At 54.2% G+C, this 18,562-nt stretch overlaps 1 protein-coding gene across 2 annotated transcripts in view; it reads right to left on the bottom strand.

Annotated features, from left to right (window-relative positions):
• The window catches only part of ABCG1 (ATP binding cassette subfamily G member 1), a 49,728-nt gene extending 34,034 nt beyond the window's left edge, over positions 1-15,694 (bottom strand). Inside the window, exons 1-2 of one of the 2 annotated variants that reach the window (XM_028504512.2) lie at positions 15,514-15,694; positions 9,046-9,289 (exon numbers count right to left, since the gene is read on the bottom strand). In XM_028504512.2, coding sequence (XP_028360313.1) covers positions 9,046-9,289; positions 15,514-15,555 — 286 coding nt within the window. In that variant the 5' untranslated portion in view covers positions 15,556-15,694. The remainder of the gene's footprint in view (positions 1-9,045; positions 9,290-15,513) is intronic. The other variant, XM_028504513.2, reaches the window with a different exon arrangement.
• Between the last annotated feature and the right edge of the window lie 2,868 nt (positions 15,695-18,562).

Raw genomic sequence — 18,562 nt, 5'->3', positions numbered from 1 at the left:
CCTGGAGAGCGGGCTCCACCCGCCTGCCCCCACGGTGAGACCTGCCGCTGCAAATATAAGTCCGAGCTGTACGATCCTATTGACCACTGTCGCTGCAATAAATGTAATGAAAAGTTTTTAAAAAATTAATACAAGTCTGGGAAATTGTGAAGCCTCCCCAGTCCGATGAAAGCTACGGGGACACAGAAACCAGCTGCGATGCCAACCAGCCATCTTCCTTAGGACGGCCCCAGTGTCTGCGTGCTATTTCCATTCCAGTGAAGTCTCCCAAATATGCTCAGAGAGACATCAGAATCATACGAATCATACTTAAAATAATACGAATACTGCTAAAAATATCTCCATCCCTCAGAACCACTTTAGAGGCATGTTTCGCAGTAAAATTAGGCGACAGGAAAAGTTTTGGCACTTTCAAGGCCCAGGTGTTCCATGGCCCTGAGATAGATCACGGGGTCTGCACTCCCGGGGTCCACAGGGCGACCCCAGCCCAGGGGAAGGAGAGACCAACCCCAGGGAGGCCGCAGCACCGGGACTCCAGGAGATCCACACCCTCTGCCCCCGCTTAGCAACAGCGCCCGGCGCTCAGCCAATCGTCCCTGGCCGCTGAGGTTACCCGCGAGCATTGACCGAGAGTAACCTCGGCGCAGGCGGCGGCGGCGGCGGCGGCGACCGGCAGGGCATTACTGCGCAAGCGCAGCTGCGCTCCCACCCCGCCCGCACCTGCGTGCCAGCGAGAGGGCCGGGCGGTACTCTTCTTTTCCAAGCTGCGAGGTTTTAGGGTTCCAAAGGAGTATGAAAGTCCCAGACAGCCTCCGCCAGATGCGCAGCCGGTGTGTCCGGCCGCCTGGCAGGGACAGTGCAAGCGTCACCCCGCCCCTTCCCCCGGCCTGCAGGGTGAGCGTGGCACCATACTGGGAAAGAGATGGGGTTTTTTGCTCCGTATTTAAAGCCCGCGCTTCACTAAGGCCTGCTGGTGAATAAGGCCAGAACGAATTCGCACCTTGGACACTAGGCGGTCTCAATGCCCTTGGAAGGAAAGTCGGGATGCAAGACAGGTGGCCCGATAACCCCATCCAGGAGGGAGAGGCCAGCGGAGGTGCTCCTCCTCCCCCCCACGCCCCCCCTCCCCCCGCACAGCCCATAAGGGCATCTGGGAACCCCCTCCTCAGGAGGGGGGGGAGAGGCCTTTTGTGGCATTTCTGCTGCCACCAGGGTTTGGGATCATGTATGTCATGGGTACAGTAAACCTAACACAGCTCATTTTAGGGACCCTGTGACATGACAAAGGGGGAGTCCTCGATGGAGCTTGTTGAGAGGCAGGTAGTCGGCACTGGAGGTTACGGGCAGAATCCGAGGCCGGCCTCCCCCTAAAACTCCCTCCCGGGGAAGATGCCCACACTGATATGCCCCTATATCTTTCCCATGATGCCTTAATGATGCAATGTGCTGTACCTAACAGCATTTGCTTAGTAAAAACAAAACAAAAACATGTTTAGTTAAAAAATAAGCACTCTTCCAAAAAAAGTGGGAAGAGAGAAATAACAACTGAGAAATCCCACAAAATCCCTGCTAAAAGTTCGCTTCCAAGACAGGCAGTCGAGCTATGGGGCCAGGGACTTTTTTGTCTGGGTGCACAGGGCTGCCCGAATGTCACTAATGAAACAGAAAACGTGACTCACATCTGCTCTTCCATGGCGCTCCACCCTCATCAGTTTACAGAGAACAAGCACAAGGCAGCAGGGGCCCCTGCCCCGCACCCTGCCCCCACCGGTGCCACGCAGATGCCTGCTCCCAAAGCAGGACTCGGGCCTCACTTCCTCCAAGGGCCATATGCTCCTTATGGCATCCTTTCCAGGTAGCTCCGGCTCTTGACACACTTGGTTACTGTCTTACACTTGGTCAGGCTCCCTCCCTTCAACTTACGAGCTCACTCAAGACCAAGACCGAGGTCCATTCTGCAGAGTTCCAAAAAGTAGACCCTGCATCAACTCGTGAACATGACTCGAATTCAGATTTCACCTCGACAGACAGAAGCCTTTTCTAAGAATTCCGATTGTGCAAACACGGGCCTGGCTGCCCGGGGAAGTGTCAGGCCCTGGTTCCTAGAGGTACTCAGACGGAGGCTGGCCACCCACTGTCGGGGGTGGGGCAAGAAGGACTACTCCTTGGGTGAGAGGTCAGGCCAAGGGAGCTAGCTCTGAGTCCCCTTTGCACTCCAAGAGTCAGATTCTAAATATAGGTTTCAGTTGGATATAATCAATCTTGAAGTCAGTCTGGTGTGTCTTAATTTTGACACCGAATGCCACTTACCCTACAGAGCAGAAGGGTGAGTGACCGACAACATCGCAGCTGACAGAGGGAGAAGTGAAACTGATGACAGCTGTCAGACCAGACTCCGCAGGTGCACCAGCCTCTGTCCTCGACGCTACACACTCCTCTTGCAGGCTTCGTTCATATTATGGGCAGCACAAAATTTGTGTCTGATATATTTCATTTGAAGGTAAGCTTTCCTCTGAAGGTTCTGGAACTTCATCAGCATGGGTTTGATAGAGAATCACCCCCATTCTACACACCCCTAATTTGTACGGTGTCTTCTTTCTAAACAGTTTAATCTGACCCATGTGGTACCTTTGTTTCTTAAATAAGCAAATCTGTTGATTCTAGAACTGAACTCAAAAGGAGCAGGTGTATGGTTACTAAACACTTTTTTTCCTGCCAATTTATAAACAAAAGAGATGGTTTCATGTTTAGCGAAATGTCACCTTGGGTTATTTCTTGGCCTTGGCAGATTAGGTGCTGGTTTGTAAGGGAGGACTGCAGTTCGAGAATGTGAAGTTTGCAAGAGACAAGCGTATTTGAGGTTTTCAAAGGAGACAGGAGGGTACCCACCCAGCAAGTGTGGCAAGAATGTCCTCAGAAGGTGACATAGTGACATCGGCCCTCCACTGCGCAGAGCAAGGCCTGCAAAGTCACCCTGAAGAGGCCCGATGGCTCAGGGACAGGCCCACTCTCTGGGAAAGTGAGGGAGTGTGACCCAAATAAAGAACCTGCCAATCCGAAGGTGACACAGGTGGCCAGACACTGAAGCAAAGGAGCAAAGGAGACCTCCAGGCCCCTGTGGGTGGAGCCGCCTGAGCCATTTCCACGGGGTGTGGAGCCGGACAGTGGCACGCAGCAGGTGCCAGGGCCCGGGGGGATGATGGTTCGGCTTCCCTGCCGCGTGCTCAGAGAGGGAGCGTGTGTTGGCTGCAGTAGGGAAGCATCTAGACTCCTTGTGTACACGTTCTCCCTATAAACTTGCACACCCTTTGGTTTCGTACACAGTCGCTCTACATTCATTGGCCGTGAGCGTGCCGCCAACGTTGGCCCACCCTCAGCAGTTTTTCGAAGCCTCTTTCGGAGCCTCTAAGGTAAACAATCACAACTATTCCGGATGACCCACCACCAAAGGGCCCTCCCTGAGCGGGTGTCCTGCCTGCCTGCCTGCCTGCCTGCCATGGGGAGCCATGGAGAGCTGAGAACCTGAGAACTGGCCCCAGCGGGGAGGGGAGAGGCTCTCCATGTGTCCCCATGTATTACCCCTGAGCCTCAAGCGAGGCGCCCTTGTAGGCAGCAAGGTCTAGGCTCACCAAACTGCACCAAATAAGAGTCTATGTTTGGCTACACAGTCTAAAGACTGTAGTCTTTGAAAAGACTATAAAAGGCTATAGCCTCCAATAAGGACAAAGGCAGAGTACTTAAAAGCAATTTCCTTCTGCACACAAAAGAAAACCCACCTTAGCATGATGGATCCCAAGAAACAAGAGTAATCCATCTATTCTTGCTGGGGCAGCAGAAATCCTCGCTGAACCTGAACAGCCCCTCCCCCCACAAAACCCTTTGCCACACCGGGATTTCCGCAGCCCCCTCCCCCGCGCCCCCCCTCCCCATCTCCTGTAACTAGCTGCCCTTCCCATCCCTGCCCCAGTGAGCTGGATCAAGTCACCTAACACTTGGTTAGGCTCCGGTCTTCCCTTCATGGAATTCCTTAAAGGAATTTATTAAAGGCACATTCCACTCATTTTAACCAGCCTGTCATTACAGGCCTTGGGAGATAGTTACGGAAATTAAGAGAAAGCAAACGAATTCGAGAAGGGTGTTGAAATGCATTTGTATAGCTTAGAAGCAAACCAATACAGATAAGCTGGAGCGGCCCCGATTGTTTAACTCCTTCCTGGCAGTTGGCAAGGAGGAGGCTGGGGGGTCGGATTTCAAAGCAGGAACTGCTATTTCATCCCGCTGGAGTGTGACCCTGTTGAGACAGCAGCCGGGCTGAGGGAACAGCAAAGAACGTGCTAAAGCCCCAGATGAGATTACTTTTGTTCTCAGCCTGAACTTCATCGCAGCGTAATCCTGGGAGGGGTATTTAATTTCTAAGAATCATGTCACCTGTTTATGGGAAAGCATGCCACACCGTGCTTCTGCCTTAGCCTTACCTCCCTGGGGACGGGACGGGACAGCTAGAGACCGCCCCAAGGACTAGGGGATTTCCTTATGAATGGCAGAGGTGACTGACATCCAAGCAGGTCCATTAAAAGGAAAATCAGTCAGAATTGTGCAGGCCGGTCACTGACAGTTTCGTGAAATGGGGCGAGGCCCACCTGTGCTACGGTGGTCCAGTGGTGGGCCCACCTCAGGGTCAGCTGCACAGCGGGTTCCTTGTTGCGTCTTAGCCTCAGATCCCACAGGCCAGCTCTCAAGTCCCACCACCATCTGTCCTCCTGTGACCTGGGATGCGCCTCTGAGCCTCATGTATTCCATGGGTACGAAGGGCGGCATTGGCCCCTGAGCCAAGTGGACCTGCTTTAATTTCACAAATGGAAAGTGCTGCGCTTTTTGGGGGGGGCTGGGGCCGGGGGGGTTAAGCACTATCCAGAGGACCCCAAGCGCTCCACTCGTGCGATATGACCAGTCGCATCCTAAGAAAAATGGAGACCCCCGCACGGATGAGACCCCCGCACTTCCCCGAAACCCCCGCACGGATGGAGACCCCCGCACGGATGGAAACCCCCGCACGGATGGAGACCCCTGCATGGATGGAGACCCCCGCACTTCCCCGAAACCCGGGAAGTGCATTTCAGGGGCAGATATCCTCGTGACCGCCCACATCTTCATCCCAGAGCATCTGGACGGGGACTCTCTTCTCAGCCTGGGGTCCCTTGTGTACCAACAGCGTCCCGCTGCAGGAAGCAGCTTCTGCTTCCCCAGGTAGGTCACCCTGAGAGCTCCGTGAGGGCGGCCCACCTGGACTGCTCAGGTGCGTCCCCTGACTCAGTAGCTGCTGTGCCCCCGTGAAAGTCCGTACTGTCCCGAATCTTCTGTCCCATCAACTTGGGCTACAGGAGTGAATTCCTTGAGGGAAACTCATTACTGTGTCAGAAGCCGGTGAAATCACCCTCGGGGTGCACTTTTTCTCTCGTGGGAACAGTTCCTTTCATAATTACGCTCTCTACTAGGAATCTATTACATGATCAAGTCTTTCCTCCCAAGACATCATTAATCATACGGAGACAATGCGACTGCAATTGAAAATACAAGATGTTTTGTTCAACGCCTGGCAATCGTCGAGCTCCAGAACGTTCGAGACCCAGCGCTTGGCCTCCCCTTCCTCAACGCCGCCATCGATCACTCACGCCTTTGTTCCGAGGATTGTGGCGTTCTCATTCTCTATCTTCTTTCTTTAAGATAATTATGTAGGAGTTTTAAAGAATACTCTAATCACAATGCAGGCTTCGCTGCAGCGTTCTAGCTGAGTTGGTGTCACAGTGGCATGGCTACGGTGCTAATTTCATGGCTGACGCCGTGTGAGAAAAGGACTCTCCCGGGATTTACCGGAGCCGTCCAGTGTCTTTGCGATGGAAGAGACTGGACCGGGAGGCAGACAGCCAGAGCCCAGCGTGGACTCTGACCTTGAGCAATCACGTGTGCTCTGGGGTCCGCTCCCTTTGCTACGCAACCAGGCCCTGCAGCTGTCATGTCAGAGATGCCCACGCCCTGCGGGATGCCCTGCCACCCAACCCTGGTGTGGTCATTGCAATGAGCTCCACATGCAAAGTTGAATTTAAAGAATTAAAAACAATCAACTCGATAGGGACAGCAAAACCGATACGGTGAGAGAGGTGAGAGAAAGAGCTCCTGCCCCAAAGGCCGGTCACCCCGGGTGTCACACCGAGGGGAGGCCAAACACACAACGGCCACGTAGAGAAAAGGGGGATGAGAGAGAAGCTGGGATCTGACTTCCCAGCTTACCCTCATCGCTGCTGGGGATGGAGACAGTCACCAGCAATGGGAAGGACAAAGCGGGAAAGGCCACATCAAGGGCAAGGAGCCGGACCCGAGGAGTGGCTGGGAGGCCGACAGGAGGGCAGTGGACCGGTGGGAAAGGTGCAGGTGGGATTCACAGGTACGAGCCCCTGCCCGGGTCCAGACTAAATGCTGACTTGTACTGTTCATCCTGGAGGCGGCTCTAGGTTGGGGAAACACGGTCCCCAAGTCACTAGCTCACTGGAGAGGTAGCACTTCAGAGCCTGCTGGGGATGAGGACGCAGTGAACACTGAGATGCACCTGGGCGCTGATTCCCCGCTTTCAGGAGATTCTCTGGGTGCAGCCTCCAGCCTCACAGGGTGACCAATCCCGCAGGCAGCAGCAGAGCCGGCTCCACAGGCATCAAGCCTGGAGAAGGAGCGCTGCAGGGACGCTGGCACCCCGAGGCCCCGTGCCGGGCAGGGCACAGGCACCCAGTCAGACTGCAGCGTTAGGAACCCCCCCTCCCCTGAGTCGCAGGCCTGCCTGGCTGGCTCACATGCATGGGCAAGCCTTAACCACTTTGGTTCCTTTCTATACAGTGAGAAGGCGGACAATAATGTCACACCCGGAATTTATGCTGGAGTGAAAAACCACCTGAAGTCTGAGTTGCAGGGCACCACCAACAAAGGCTGGGGAAGGACGGGTGGCGTGAAGAAGACACAGGAGCTGCCGCTGAGGAGGGGGCCTGGGAGGAAGCCAGAAACTGGGCCTCGCGTGTCCACAACCAGCCACCGGGACACAGAAGCCCCATCCTGCCTAGCTTCCTCTGGCCCTAACCATCTCTGACTCATGGGCAGGTCCCTCTGGGCTCACTTCCTCCTCCACCTCCCCCTCCTCCCACCCTGAGCCAGCAGGGGTTACTACAGGGCAAGCGTCTATCTGGTAGCCACCCCAGCTGAACTTGCAAGTGGCGGCCCCTCCCTTACTGGTTAGGATGCCATCATCTTTGGCTAAGTTGGACAATCAGTGTGACTCGTTCTAACATTGAGAAAATACAGGGTAGACGAGCCACACACCTGACTAGGAAATGCTATTCTTCACTTACAGACAATGGTTGAGCACCTGCCCGCTGCACTGGATTTCAGACCAAGATACCACCGCAGTTTTCAAATGTTTGCACTTCTGCGTTGTGAGCTATCTTCACTTTAAACAAGAGCCATCCAAGCATCTCCAACCATGCGGGCGACATTCCTAAGGCCACATGTATCAGACGGACGGAACCTGACCCAGGCTGCTCACGGGTTCGTCTGCGTAGACAAGACGAGCCAAACATACCAAGGCCCTCCTGGTCCCTTGGTGCATTTTTTTGGTAAAAATCTTTTTTTAATCAAGTTCAGGAGGAAAAGGCTGAACCCTATGTTGACATTTCAGCAGGCACAAATGAATGAGCCCAGCGTGGAGCCTGTCACAGAATTTCTTAACAGAACAGGCTGGACACCATGAAAATGTGTCAGATAACGCTACACAACCAGGTTTGGGATCCGTTCCTGGTTGTGCAAACGGACGTAAAGTCGTCCAACAACCAGCGTGGCTGGCAGGCCCCAGGGACCAGCCAGTCCAGGTTCTAAAATCCTGGTTACCGAGAAGTCCAGAGTGCCCGGGCCCACGGCCTCGGCGGCTTAGCTTCCAGAAAGTAGGAGAACAAAAGGGAGGTAGGAGAGAGGAGAAAAAGAAAAGTAAAAAAATGAAAAAGTACGTTTTGGTGGATCTTTTTCAAAAATTAAAAGGGCTCAAATCTAGATTCAAGTTAGGTATTCTAAAAAAGAATTAGTGTTTCAGTGGTATGCGAGTCTCTTCCGTTGTTCCACATTCCTCATAGATTTTCAAGATGTTTCAAGTGACTTGTTAGAAACTAGGGACCACTGTCTCAACGTATCCTCTCCCATGGGTCCCCCACCCGAGAGGCTGGTGGGTGACGGGCGCACGGAGCCGAGGGCGATGAGGAGTAAGCGCCACAGGAAGACATGGGTCAGCAATACCAACCCCGGCGGCACTGACCCCACACACTTCACAAACCTGGAGTTGGCCAAGGAACACCCAGGTTGCTAAGAAAACTCAAAAACACCATCAGATGTTAGTTCAGCCAGTGAGCAAAACGCTGGCGGCAAACTCCTGGCCTGTGGCTGTCCAGAGACCTCCCGGCTTCCATCCTCCCTCTCTCTCCTACTTTTATTTCTATGGTTCATTGGCCAATAGTTTATTTTTTAAAATATCCCATCAACACCACCCACGCGAGTCCTTTCAAGATCCTCCAACATAAATGACTGCTTTGGAGAGAGGGCCTGCGAAGTTGCCGGCTACCTCTGAACACTTCAAACCTGGGAGCGAGCACCTGTCTTCCATTCTGCTCCGAAACAGTGAAAAATTGTCCCGTCTTGACAGCCTACCTGAAACAGCCTCAGGAAGGAGGACCCGCTGAGTGCGCTCCCAAAACCAGCCACAAAGATGTGGCCAATCTTAGTAAATTCTCTGCACTCGATTAGAAGGTAAGAGCCACCCCAAGTCTTGAATCATCTATCCACCTGTTCGTAGTATAGGCGAGAATAAACCCAGGCACAGAGTAGCCACGTCAATCAGCCGTGGCAGGGACAGAGTGGGCAGACTCAGCCTCCCAGTTTCAGACCCAGATTTCCACAGATGACCCGTTGGTTGCTTCCTTCCACGGTCCCTCTCACACCCACAGCGGCCGCCCTCCCTACCTTTTTTCCTCCACCACGGTCCCTCCGGAACGGAATACGAAAGGTCCTTGAATTCAATGTTGACAGCCGCCCTCCGAGGCAAGGAGGACAACCGCTGGGCCTCCGTGAGGTTGTTGTCCACTTTTTTCAGGTGCCCGTTGAGCAGGTCCTTCTCGGTGGTCTCCAGGTTGCCGGAGACCACCTCGTCCACCGAGACGCACACCGACTTGGGCTCCGTCATCGCTGCAGTGTAACTGCTGGCATTCTAGAAAACGCGGGGAGGAAGCACCAGGAGAGGATATGAGCCACATCAAGGGAAAGAGCCCAGGAGACTGGCTACTGGGTTCAAGGTCATTGAATATTCATAACAAGGCTTCTTCAATTACGGACTGACTGTGGGAGAGAGGAGAGCTTCCCCGGAGGAATCTGTTTTCTCTAGCCGTCCCTTTTTCTCCTAGGAAAACAATGCTTACTGTAAGATAGGAGCCTCATCTAACCCATCTTCCTTTGGAGTCATAAACCCTCATCACAAACCACAATAAATGAATCGTCGTTTCAAAGAATGAAACACTGGCCACCATAAAACATTCTCTGTGTACAGTCTACTCGTGAAAAATCCCAATAAAGGCACATAAGGCTACTAAAAATCCATAGTTGAAAGTGTTACTTAAAACGAGCTTTGCTAGCATCTGTCTCCTGTAACCTCATCGGCGTTTCTCAAGAGCAAGGACACGTGTGAGCCCCTGGGTTTTGCGGGAGCCGGCCTGTGTTTCCCTTGTAAGTTTTCCAAGTCACTTACAACTCTTTTGTTACAACTTAATCATAGCACTGGAAAAAGCTAGGAGGATTGATAGTTTTTCTCCATTATACAGACAAGGTAACTGAGGCACAGACGATTTAAGGAACTTGAACTTGCTCTAAGCTCTATAGTTAAAGGAGGGGCAGAAGTGATCCCAGAATCTGAGTCATAAAACAAAACAAAACAAAACAAAACAAAACAAAAAAACCCCTTAGAGGCCCCTTCCGCTGCATCGGGCCAGTACCTAGCGTTTTGTAACTCGGTGGCTGTCCAGTTCCCATTGGAGTCAACCGAACTGCTACAGATGGGCCAGGAACCAGAAGTATCTATGCAAAGAGAGGAATATCTTTTTCTAATGGCTTGGCAACCCCAAACAAATCAATATGCAAAGCTCAGAAGAACCCTGAGGTGGACAAATGTTATGCTGTGCTTTCTCTAGCTGTCTCTGGAATCAAGGGGGAACATTCCGTAGAGCCCCAAAGTGTGGGCCTGTGGCAACGCTCCTTCACACCACTGAAGGCGGTCAGCCTGGCTGGGAGAGGCCGTGGAGAACCTCCGTGGGTCCCTCGGGCCCCTGGGACCGCGGTAGGGCTGGGGGCCCACTGCAGGGCAGCCGCTGGTCCTGAAGAGCAACAACAAACGCCACACTGTTATTTTTCCACAAAGCTTTGCTAGGCATTGCTTTCGAGCTGATAGCTTTTTGATCATTGTTGTTCCTAATCAGAAATCCAAAGTGAAACCTGTGAGTGGATCACCCATACCTATTCCTACCAACCCAGCAGCAACTCACAAGGCCAAAACAAGCCTTCCCCCATTGGAATGTCCTCTCGAGGGCGCCTGACTGTGCCCTTGGAGAGCTGGCATTTTTTCCATCATGGTATGGAAGGGCTCGGAAATCTTGGAGGGCTTGGCGGGCTTGACCGTCTAAAGCACAGAGGGAGGGGCACATGGGGGCATAAGGGGTGTCTGCTCCTTGTGATGTTTGAGAACGTTGCTTTGACCTTTAAGAACAGGGCACCGTGCGCACACAGGCAGGCACGCGCCTCTCAGGCATCGCCTACCTCTGGAAAGCGTAACCAAATCAACGCCCGGCTCACTGACTATAACACTCTGTGGATAAAAATTAAAGTGCAAAATAAAACTGCCGAACTTAAGCTTGCTTTGCTGCTGGCACCGAGCCTGTGAAGCGTTTCCAGTGCAAACATAAGTGGGTTCATACACTCTGCGAGTCAGAGAAGGTCTGTGTTAGCCCAACACCGGGGCTCCTCGGGGCCTCGGCAGGACAGGTGTCTCTCCGGCTCCCAAGGGACTCGGCCACAGGACCCGCCGCCTCTGCCTCCGAGCCTCTGCTCACCCTGGGCCTTCTGTGTCAGGACCCCTTAAAGACGTGGCAGCAGACCCTGCCATAGCTCAGCACACTCCTGGCTTTGGGTGATGGGGAGAAAAGGAGCAACTTCGGCCCTGGCACCCAGAGCAGGCATTAGATGCCCTCGCTTCGCCCACCCATCTTGTCCTTTGGGTCACGTGCTGCTGTCCCAGGCTCACAACCCACTTGGACTCTGTAACTGCCCCGGAAGCACCCAACCCTGGCCGTGGGGGGTTGTGGAGAAAACCATGGGCAAACCAAGCCCCAGGCCCGGCCCCCAAGGTCCCTTCTCACCTCACCATGCCATCCAGGAGAGAGGGCTGACCATCTGGGTCCAAGCCCTCATCCTGCTGGCTGACTTGGCTCCAACCTGGAATTCCCAGTCACCCTGTGTTTGTTTGGGGGCCAGGAGTGTCCCGCAACTCCTCTCCAGGGGCGGTCCCCTCAGCTTCCACCGTGGCCGGCATTCCAGCTGCCACAGAGCATTCATACTCTCCCCCAGAGTCCACCACAGGTGCCAACCCCCGAGGAGGCCCAGGAGAGGCCACAGCATCCCTTTCCCACGAACACAGGGACGAGCAGCCATTACCCCAACCACCTGCTCACTACGGGCTGCAGCAGGCACCAGACCCGTGAGGGCCTGACTTTCCCCTCTAGACCCTCAGCTTATCTGTTCTCTCACTCACTTGGTCACTTAACAAACTCAGCACCAAATAAAGCCCTGGGGGCGAGTGCTCAGCCACACAGACATGGCCTATGGCCTCAGCAACTCACATTCAAGATCAGGCCCCGGGCAAACATAGGGGCCATTAGTTACAATACAGCGAGGCCAGAGCTATAATGAGACCACGCAGAGGCTCGGGAGGGACATGCAAGGCCACGCAGGACAAAGCTGGGTGACTACACTGATCTGAGAGTGAGAGAGGCGGAGAGAGGAGCCAGTATTCACTATTTAGAGAATTCGACAATAACACCCCTGCAGAGTAGGTGAGTGACTGTAAACAATGACTATTGATTCAGCAAGTACAATGTGCCCTTTGAACTCCAGGCTGAAGAGAGTATGCCTCTTACTCTCTCTCAAACTCTAGCAGGGGGTATTGTCACCCCCCCCCCCCATCCATTTCAGAGGAGGGATCCAAGGCACAGAGAGACTGCCCGTCCTGCCCGAGACCCCCGTTTGGTGAGCAGCCAAGCTGGGGCCCAGCTCTGTGTGGCTTGCAGGTCTGCACCCTGTCCTCCCAGCCAGCATCCTTAACAGTGCGTAGCTTTTTACAGACAAGTTGTAGGTGACCCTGGGTCATCCCAGACCCTGTCCATTATAGGGAAAGCCACAAACCCCCTCCCCCAGAACAGAGAAAACCATACAACCCCACGCCCACATAAATGAACACCAAAGCTGTGCACACCGCGATCCACCTTTCCTCCGTGGGCGTCCACTGGCCTCGCCCAATTAATAAAATCAGGGAAGCCTGTGTGATGGGAGGCGGTGGCTGTCACTCCAAAATAGACCAAGTCTCTGGAAACACATCCTTAGATGAGAGAGACCCGCAATGTAGGTTACAGCTCACTGTCCTCGGCCTCCTGAGCTCGTTAATAATGAACAAATACATCTTCCTTCCCCACCGGTTCCCTTTCCTGGTATGTTCCCCTACTTCGGCGAAACGTTATCTGGACCTCACCCCCTCCACACACACGTTTGTGCTGCATCATACACGGTAAATAACAGTAGGTCCATTCGTGGGCGTGGAATGCCCGGGAGCTCCTGTTTGGAGCAATCCCGCCCGCTCTTGGTGGGGATACTTCCTATGGTGCTGCTTTCGGTTTGAACGCTAACACGGAGAGATTCCTGTTTCGCTGGAGAGGGTCTCCAACAGGCAGCAACTGCCACCCCCACCCACCCACCCACCCACCCACCCACCAGGCCATTGTGAGGCTGGCTCCCTCTACGGACCCAGGGAAGCACAGTTAGAGATAGAAACACATGCAGACACACACACACACACACACACACACGTGCGCACACACACACACACCAGCATCATGGGGAAAGGAGGAAAAGGAAGAGGAACTTGCAAGCACCAGGTGTTGGCATGCACTGTGACTTCTCTTTTTGGTGTATCAACACCAGCCTTGGTTCCCACCTAGGCAGCCCTTCCCTGGTACCCCGGGCACATTAGAGGAAAATGTACAGACAAGAATTCTCAAGGCCACTGCCTGCGGAAAAATAACTCAAATAGCACACCTTTGACTAAGCAGGGCAGATGCTACTTGGGTGGTCACTCAGAAGGTCAACCTCACTGAAAGCAAAGCCCAGCTTCGCACAGCCCCAAATACCACCATCCCATTGGGAACCCATGCCCGCCCCTTCTGCCAGCTCAGGGACCCCACTACCCAGGTGGTACTGCTCCCTTTAAACTCACACCTGGCCCCGTAGCATGGGCCAAACCCCAGAGCCAGGGAGACGGCCAGGCCAATCTCAGGATCCTCAGGCGCTCTCCAGGGCTCATTGTTTAGGACTTGAATAGAACTCTTTTAATTAAAAAAAAAGTACAAGGTTTTCAGAGAGGAAAATAATTTTTTAAAAAGTTCCCTGAAAAAAAAAAAAAAGTCCAGGCATTGCCCTGAAACCAAACACGTGCGTCTGGGGCTGTGCATCGACCATAACGTAACACAAAGACGATCTTGACACAAAAACCTCTGTGCCTCAAAACATTCTGTTTCATTATTTCCCGACGTGTGTAAGGCACTCCTGCAGCTCTGAAAGGACTTCGAGAGTTACCCAGGACCTAAAAGACTTGAAACTTTCTTTACTTACAACTAACAATACTAATCTCCTTAATTTTCCATTACCAGCATAATTTAGGAATCCCAAATACATAGGCAAATGTAAAAGGTAGGATTGCCAAGTGTGACCAAAATACCCAACCAGATCAAAGCAAATGTGGTGAGGAGGGAATTGCCTTCCCTGTTTTTTTTTTTTCTTTTTTTTTCCCCCAGCCTTCTTATCTGTAAGAAGCCCAGTGATAAAGGCAGAGCAAGCCCAGAGATAAGATCTGTCCCGTAAGTCCCCCGGCTCCCCCCTGCTCTACCAACCTCCTTAACGTGCCCGTGGCCCCATTCTATCAGTTTACACAAAATCATTATATAATGAGCTGGCGGGGCGCGGTATGTTCTACAGTAACCTGTTTGGAATCATAGGATGCAGTCGGCAGAGCAGAGCATGCGCAGAAACCCGGCTACTTTTTTTTTTCCTCTTGAGCTTAAGGCAAGAGGTAACTGTCGGTCAAATACTGCTGAGCCCTGCTGACTTCAATACAGGATGCTAAAAATGAAATAAGGCGAGGGGTGGAGGTGACAAATTGGTGCCGCTATGCTCTGTGGGCTCACAGCCTATGGGAAGGAACTAGCAGGATAGTAAATACATAGACGAAGGATAGAAAGAGGGATGGATGGGGAGAGCAATATGGGTTGGAATACGTAATATGCTCAATCTGTACTTTAGATGACCTGAAATCTAGTGCATAAGTACCTAACTGCAATGCCGGCTCGCTAGGCATAGAAATAAACGAAAGGCCCTAGCATGGGTGGGCAGATGGTTAATTTGTTTGTTTTGCCCTACTGTGAGCTTATGGAGCTATTATAAATGAGCAAGAGGAGACTTTTGACCCACCCTGGGAACAGCACTTGCTGCATCTAGCATGCATTAGCCGCCAACACCGGGTGGTCCCCCCGCGGAGCTGGTGCCTCCCAAGACGTTAGAAGAGCACCTCTGTCTCCACCCGGTCTCTCTAAAGGGTGCAGAGAGGTGGCCTGCAGGTATTCAGGCTCGCCCTTGTCTGCCTCACCGGGACTCCGCCGCCCCCTCCCGAGCAGGTCCCAGAGCGTCAGTTCCCGGAGAGCTCAGGGGCAGTGCAAGGCTCTGGCTTCTTTTGTTCCCCCAGATCATGCCCGGGACTCCGGAGGGTGGCGCGAGAAGTCTCGGCTTCAGGAGCCGCGGCCGCGCGCCACAGCGGGAGATGGGGCCCTCCCCCGTGCACTCCGGGTCCTCGGGCCCCATGCCCCTCAGACAGAAGCAGACGAGGTCAAGGCCATCTGTTCACTTGCTGGGGTGCTGGCCGCCTCCAGCCCACTCCTGGCCCCTCCACCTTCCCGGTGACCTCGGTGGGTGCAAGGAGCATCCCACAGCGCTGGGTTGCCAGGGCATGGACGATGGGAGACTGGGACCTAGGGGCAGGTGTCAAGGTGAGGGCGCGGGTCTTTGTGTGTTTCTGGCTCTCCAGGAAAACAGAACCAAGCCCCGGGGGCGTAGGATGCGCTCACTCACCATGGCGGTGCCGACCGAGAAAGCGGCCATCAAACAGGCCATGCCCCGGGGGCGGGGGCGGCAGCAGCGGCGGGGACTAGGCGGCCGCGGCGGCGGCGGCGGCGGCGGCGACAGCGACGGAGGAAAGAGACCGGCGGCGGGCACGAGGATGCGCTCGCTCCTGACAGAGCCAATGCGCCGGGCGCGGGCTCCAGCTCCGGCTGTGCCCGGGCTCGCCCCGCCCGCGTAAGCCCTGCCCTCGCCCCGCCCACACCCTGCCATTGGCTACTGTGCAGGGTGGGCGGGGCCGGCAGGTGCGCGTGCTCTTGTTTTGCTCCTGCTGGGGGCAGTGGACCCAGCTCCCTGGCGAATCCACTCCCAGAGCCGCCTGCGCCCCTGGGCCACGCAGGCGCTGTAAGCCCGACTCAGCCCCGGAGCCCCCGAATCCGGAAACTCACGGGGGCTAAGCCAGCGGCCCAGGGCTCTGACAGACCGGGTCCCCCTCTAGGACCGCCACCTGCAAGCCTGCACGGATGTATGAGTTCAGGAGTCCTGGGAGGGAGGAGAAGGGACAGGGGATCTTCTCTTTTCTTTTTTCGCTCTTGCTCACGTCTCTGCCAGGTAGGACCTTGAAGACAAACGAGATGACCTCTCCGTCCCCCCCTTCCCCACCACAGCTCCGTATCCGGGATGACCACCCGCCCCACCCCTACACACACACACACACACACACGGAGGCAAATTCATGCGTTGTGCCAGTTGCAGAGCTAAGTGCTGGTAACAAAGGGCTGGTAACTTCAGTGAAGGGACCCAGCCCTCTGTGCTCCTGCTACATCCCCGACCCTGCCCCTCAACACGATGAGAAATAGGCTCGCTTTTGCAGAGAGGTGTTTCCACTGCCTGGCCCAGTACCTGGCCCACAGCTCTGTAGGGGTAACTGAATAAGGAATGACACTCCAGGCACCCTCTCGTTTGGCCCCAGACTGGAATATCAGATGGCCTGGCATCTGCTAAAGCTCTTATTATATACAAACGGGACCAGGTGGGAAGGCATTTTTTACTCCCAGTCTCAGAGGCTAAAGTTTTTTTGTTCCGTAGTTTTCATGTTGGGACGGCACGCAGGAATGTATCTCTTTTCACTTCCAGAGCACCTGGGTCTCCCCTCCCCACCACACCTCAGATGAATGAGCCTGTCTTCTCACCTAAAAAGGGGCTACAGCTTTTCATACCGGACAGGTGGACTTCATACCCACAGGTCTGATGACCACAACCAATTCTCCCCTCTAATTAAAAGAGTTATGGTGTATGAGTTCAAGGGGGACATAGCTCCGCTTTCGTCTAAAGAGTTTCACTGAAGGAGTTGATGCAATACCTCTACCCATCTGCCTGCTGTGTTTCCAGGTGCCCCTCTCCACGTGCCAGGCCCAGGAGGCCGTGTGGTGCCCTAAATATACTGAACAGGGAAGCTGACAACCTCTGAATGTTCTGGAAAGAGGATTAAAACCCACAACATCTTGGCGGGGAGAGTTTAGGCCAAAAAGCAGACACCAAGGTGCCTCATCTCTGGGGCCCAGAGTTGCCGACCGCCCTGCTGCCACCCCCTGCTCCAGAGGCAGATGGGACATAAGGCAGGAGAGGGTGACATGGAACGCAGCTGGGGAGGGGGCGTCTACGGGAATCTGGCTGAACACTGCCAGCTGTGTGGCAGGACAAGTGGCGTGACACTGTGGTCCTGTTATGCTGGCATCTAGTCTCTGTCCAGTATCTAGTCTCACTCCTAAGAACATGTCCAGAGATTCCTTCTGGAAATTTCCCCTGTCCTCTCCCACCCCAGTTCTATGCAACGTGATTTGTAGCTTTAAGTGGTCAGGAACCAGAGGTGTGAGGTGATGTTTGCATGCCGGGCTCCTGGAAATGGCCAAGGGGACAGGGAGCAGAGCCTGAGGATGAAACCCCAGAGGGAAGGGAGTGAAAGTGATTCCCTGTTGGTGTGCCTTGAGCTGCTGGCTTTTCGGTTCCAGGCCCCTGAAAGAGCCTTCATCCGTATCATCCCTGGTCCCTCCGGCCTCGTTCCACAGAGATGCCCTTTCTTCCTTTCTGCATCTGTATGTTGTGGTAATAATAAGCTCAGCGCCACGGGAAACAGTGCACATCAAGCCCTTCCCACCATGCGTGGCACACAGCAAACACTCGAATTCTAATCCTCACGAATGTTACCCTCTCGTGCCAACTTAGGGGATAAACAAATGGTAGAGTAGGTCAGATATATGACATTTGTATCGGGACTCCTGGTTGTGAAGGATGGAAATCCCAGTTTCCAGGTGCACGGACTTCAGGCCTGCCAGGGCTCAGCCCCCGTTCCATATCCTCGGCCCCTGGTCTGCAGCACTCTCCATGGCTCTGCTGTCTGTCTGCTGGCTTCGCCCTCGGCTTGGCCGTCTCCACCCCACCCTGGCAACAGGTCCACGCTTGCATCCTATCAGCTGGCAGCCAGCCACTGTGCCCAGGGGCTTGCCAAACAGCGAGTGGCCTGGCATGAGTCACATGTGCCCAACGGGCCAACAGGCCAACAGGCCAAGGGGAAAGTCAGTCCCAACAGAACCATGCAGAGAGATTGGCACATGGGTGCTTCGCCAAGGCCATTTCAGGGCACTCTGAGAAGAAGTGTGGGTGCTAGGCATGTAAACACAAGAGGCGCTTGTCCCAGGACTGTCCCTCCCAGAACCCAGCCCCAGTAGGTATTTCTGGTAAGACATCACTGACAGGGGTGAGGGGTGGAGAGGATAGAGGGGGTGAGGAAGGTGGGGGGGTGGGCAGGGCTTGAGAAGTTCCAATGGGGAGGCACCTCCTGCCTCAACCAGCAGCCTCCTCCAGGATTAAGTAGTTGTCATTGTTAGCAAGCAGTTCCTGTCACTAATCAAGTTCCGTCACCCCCAGTGCTCCGGGTTCCACGGTCACAGAGTCAGTTAGCCGCTCCTCCGCACAGCAGGCCTGGAGCTAACCAATCCCGGCGCCATATTTGTCTGGAGGCCTTTGCTTCCATGACCTAAACATCCCTTGTCACTCCAGC

The sequence above is a fragment of the Phyllostomus discolor genome, chromosome 2 (genome assembly GCF_004126475.2).
Source record: "Phyllostomus discolor isolate MPI-MPIP mPhyDis1 chromosome 2, mPhyDis1.pri.v3, whole genome shotgun sequence".
Lineage (NCBI taxonomy): Eukaryota > Metazoa > Chordata > Mammalia > Chiroptera > Phyllostomidae > Phyllostomus > Phyllostomus discolor.
This window is presented reverse-complemented; position numbering and strand designations above follow the sequence as displayed.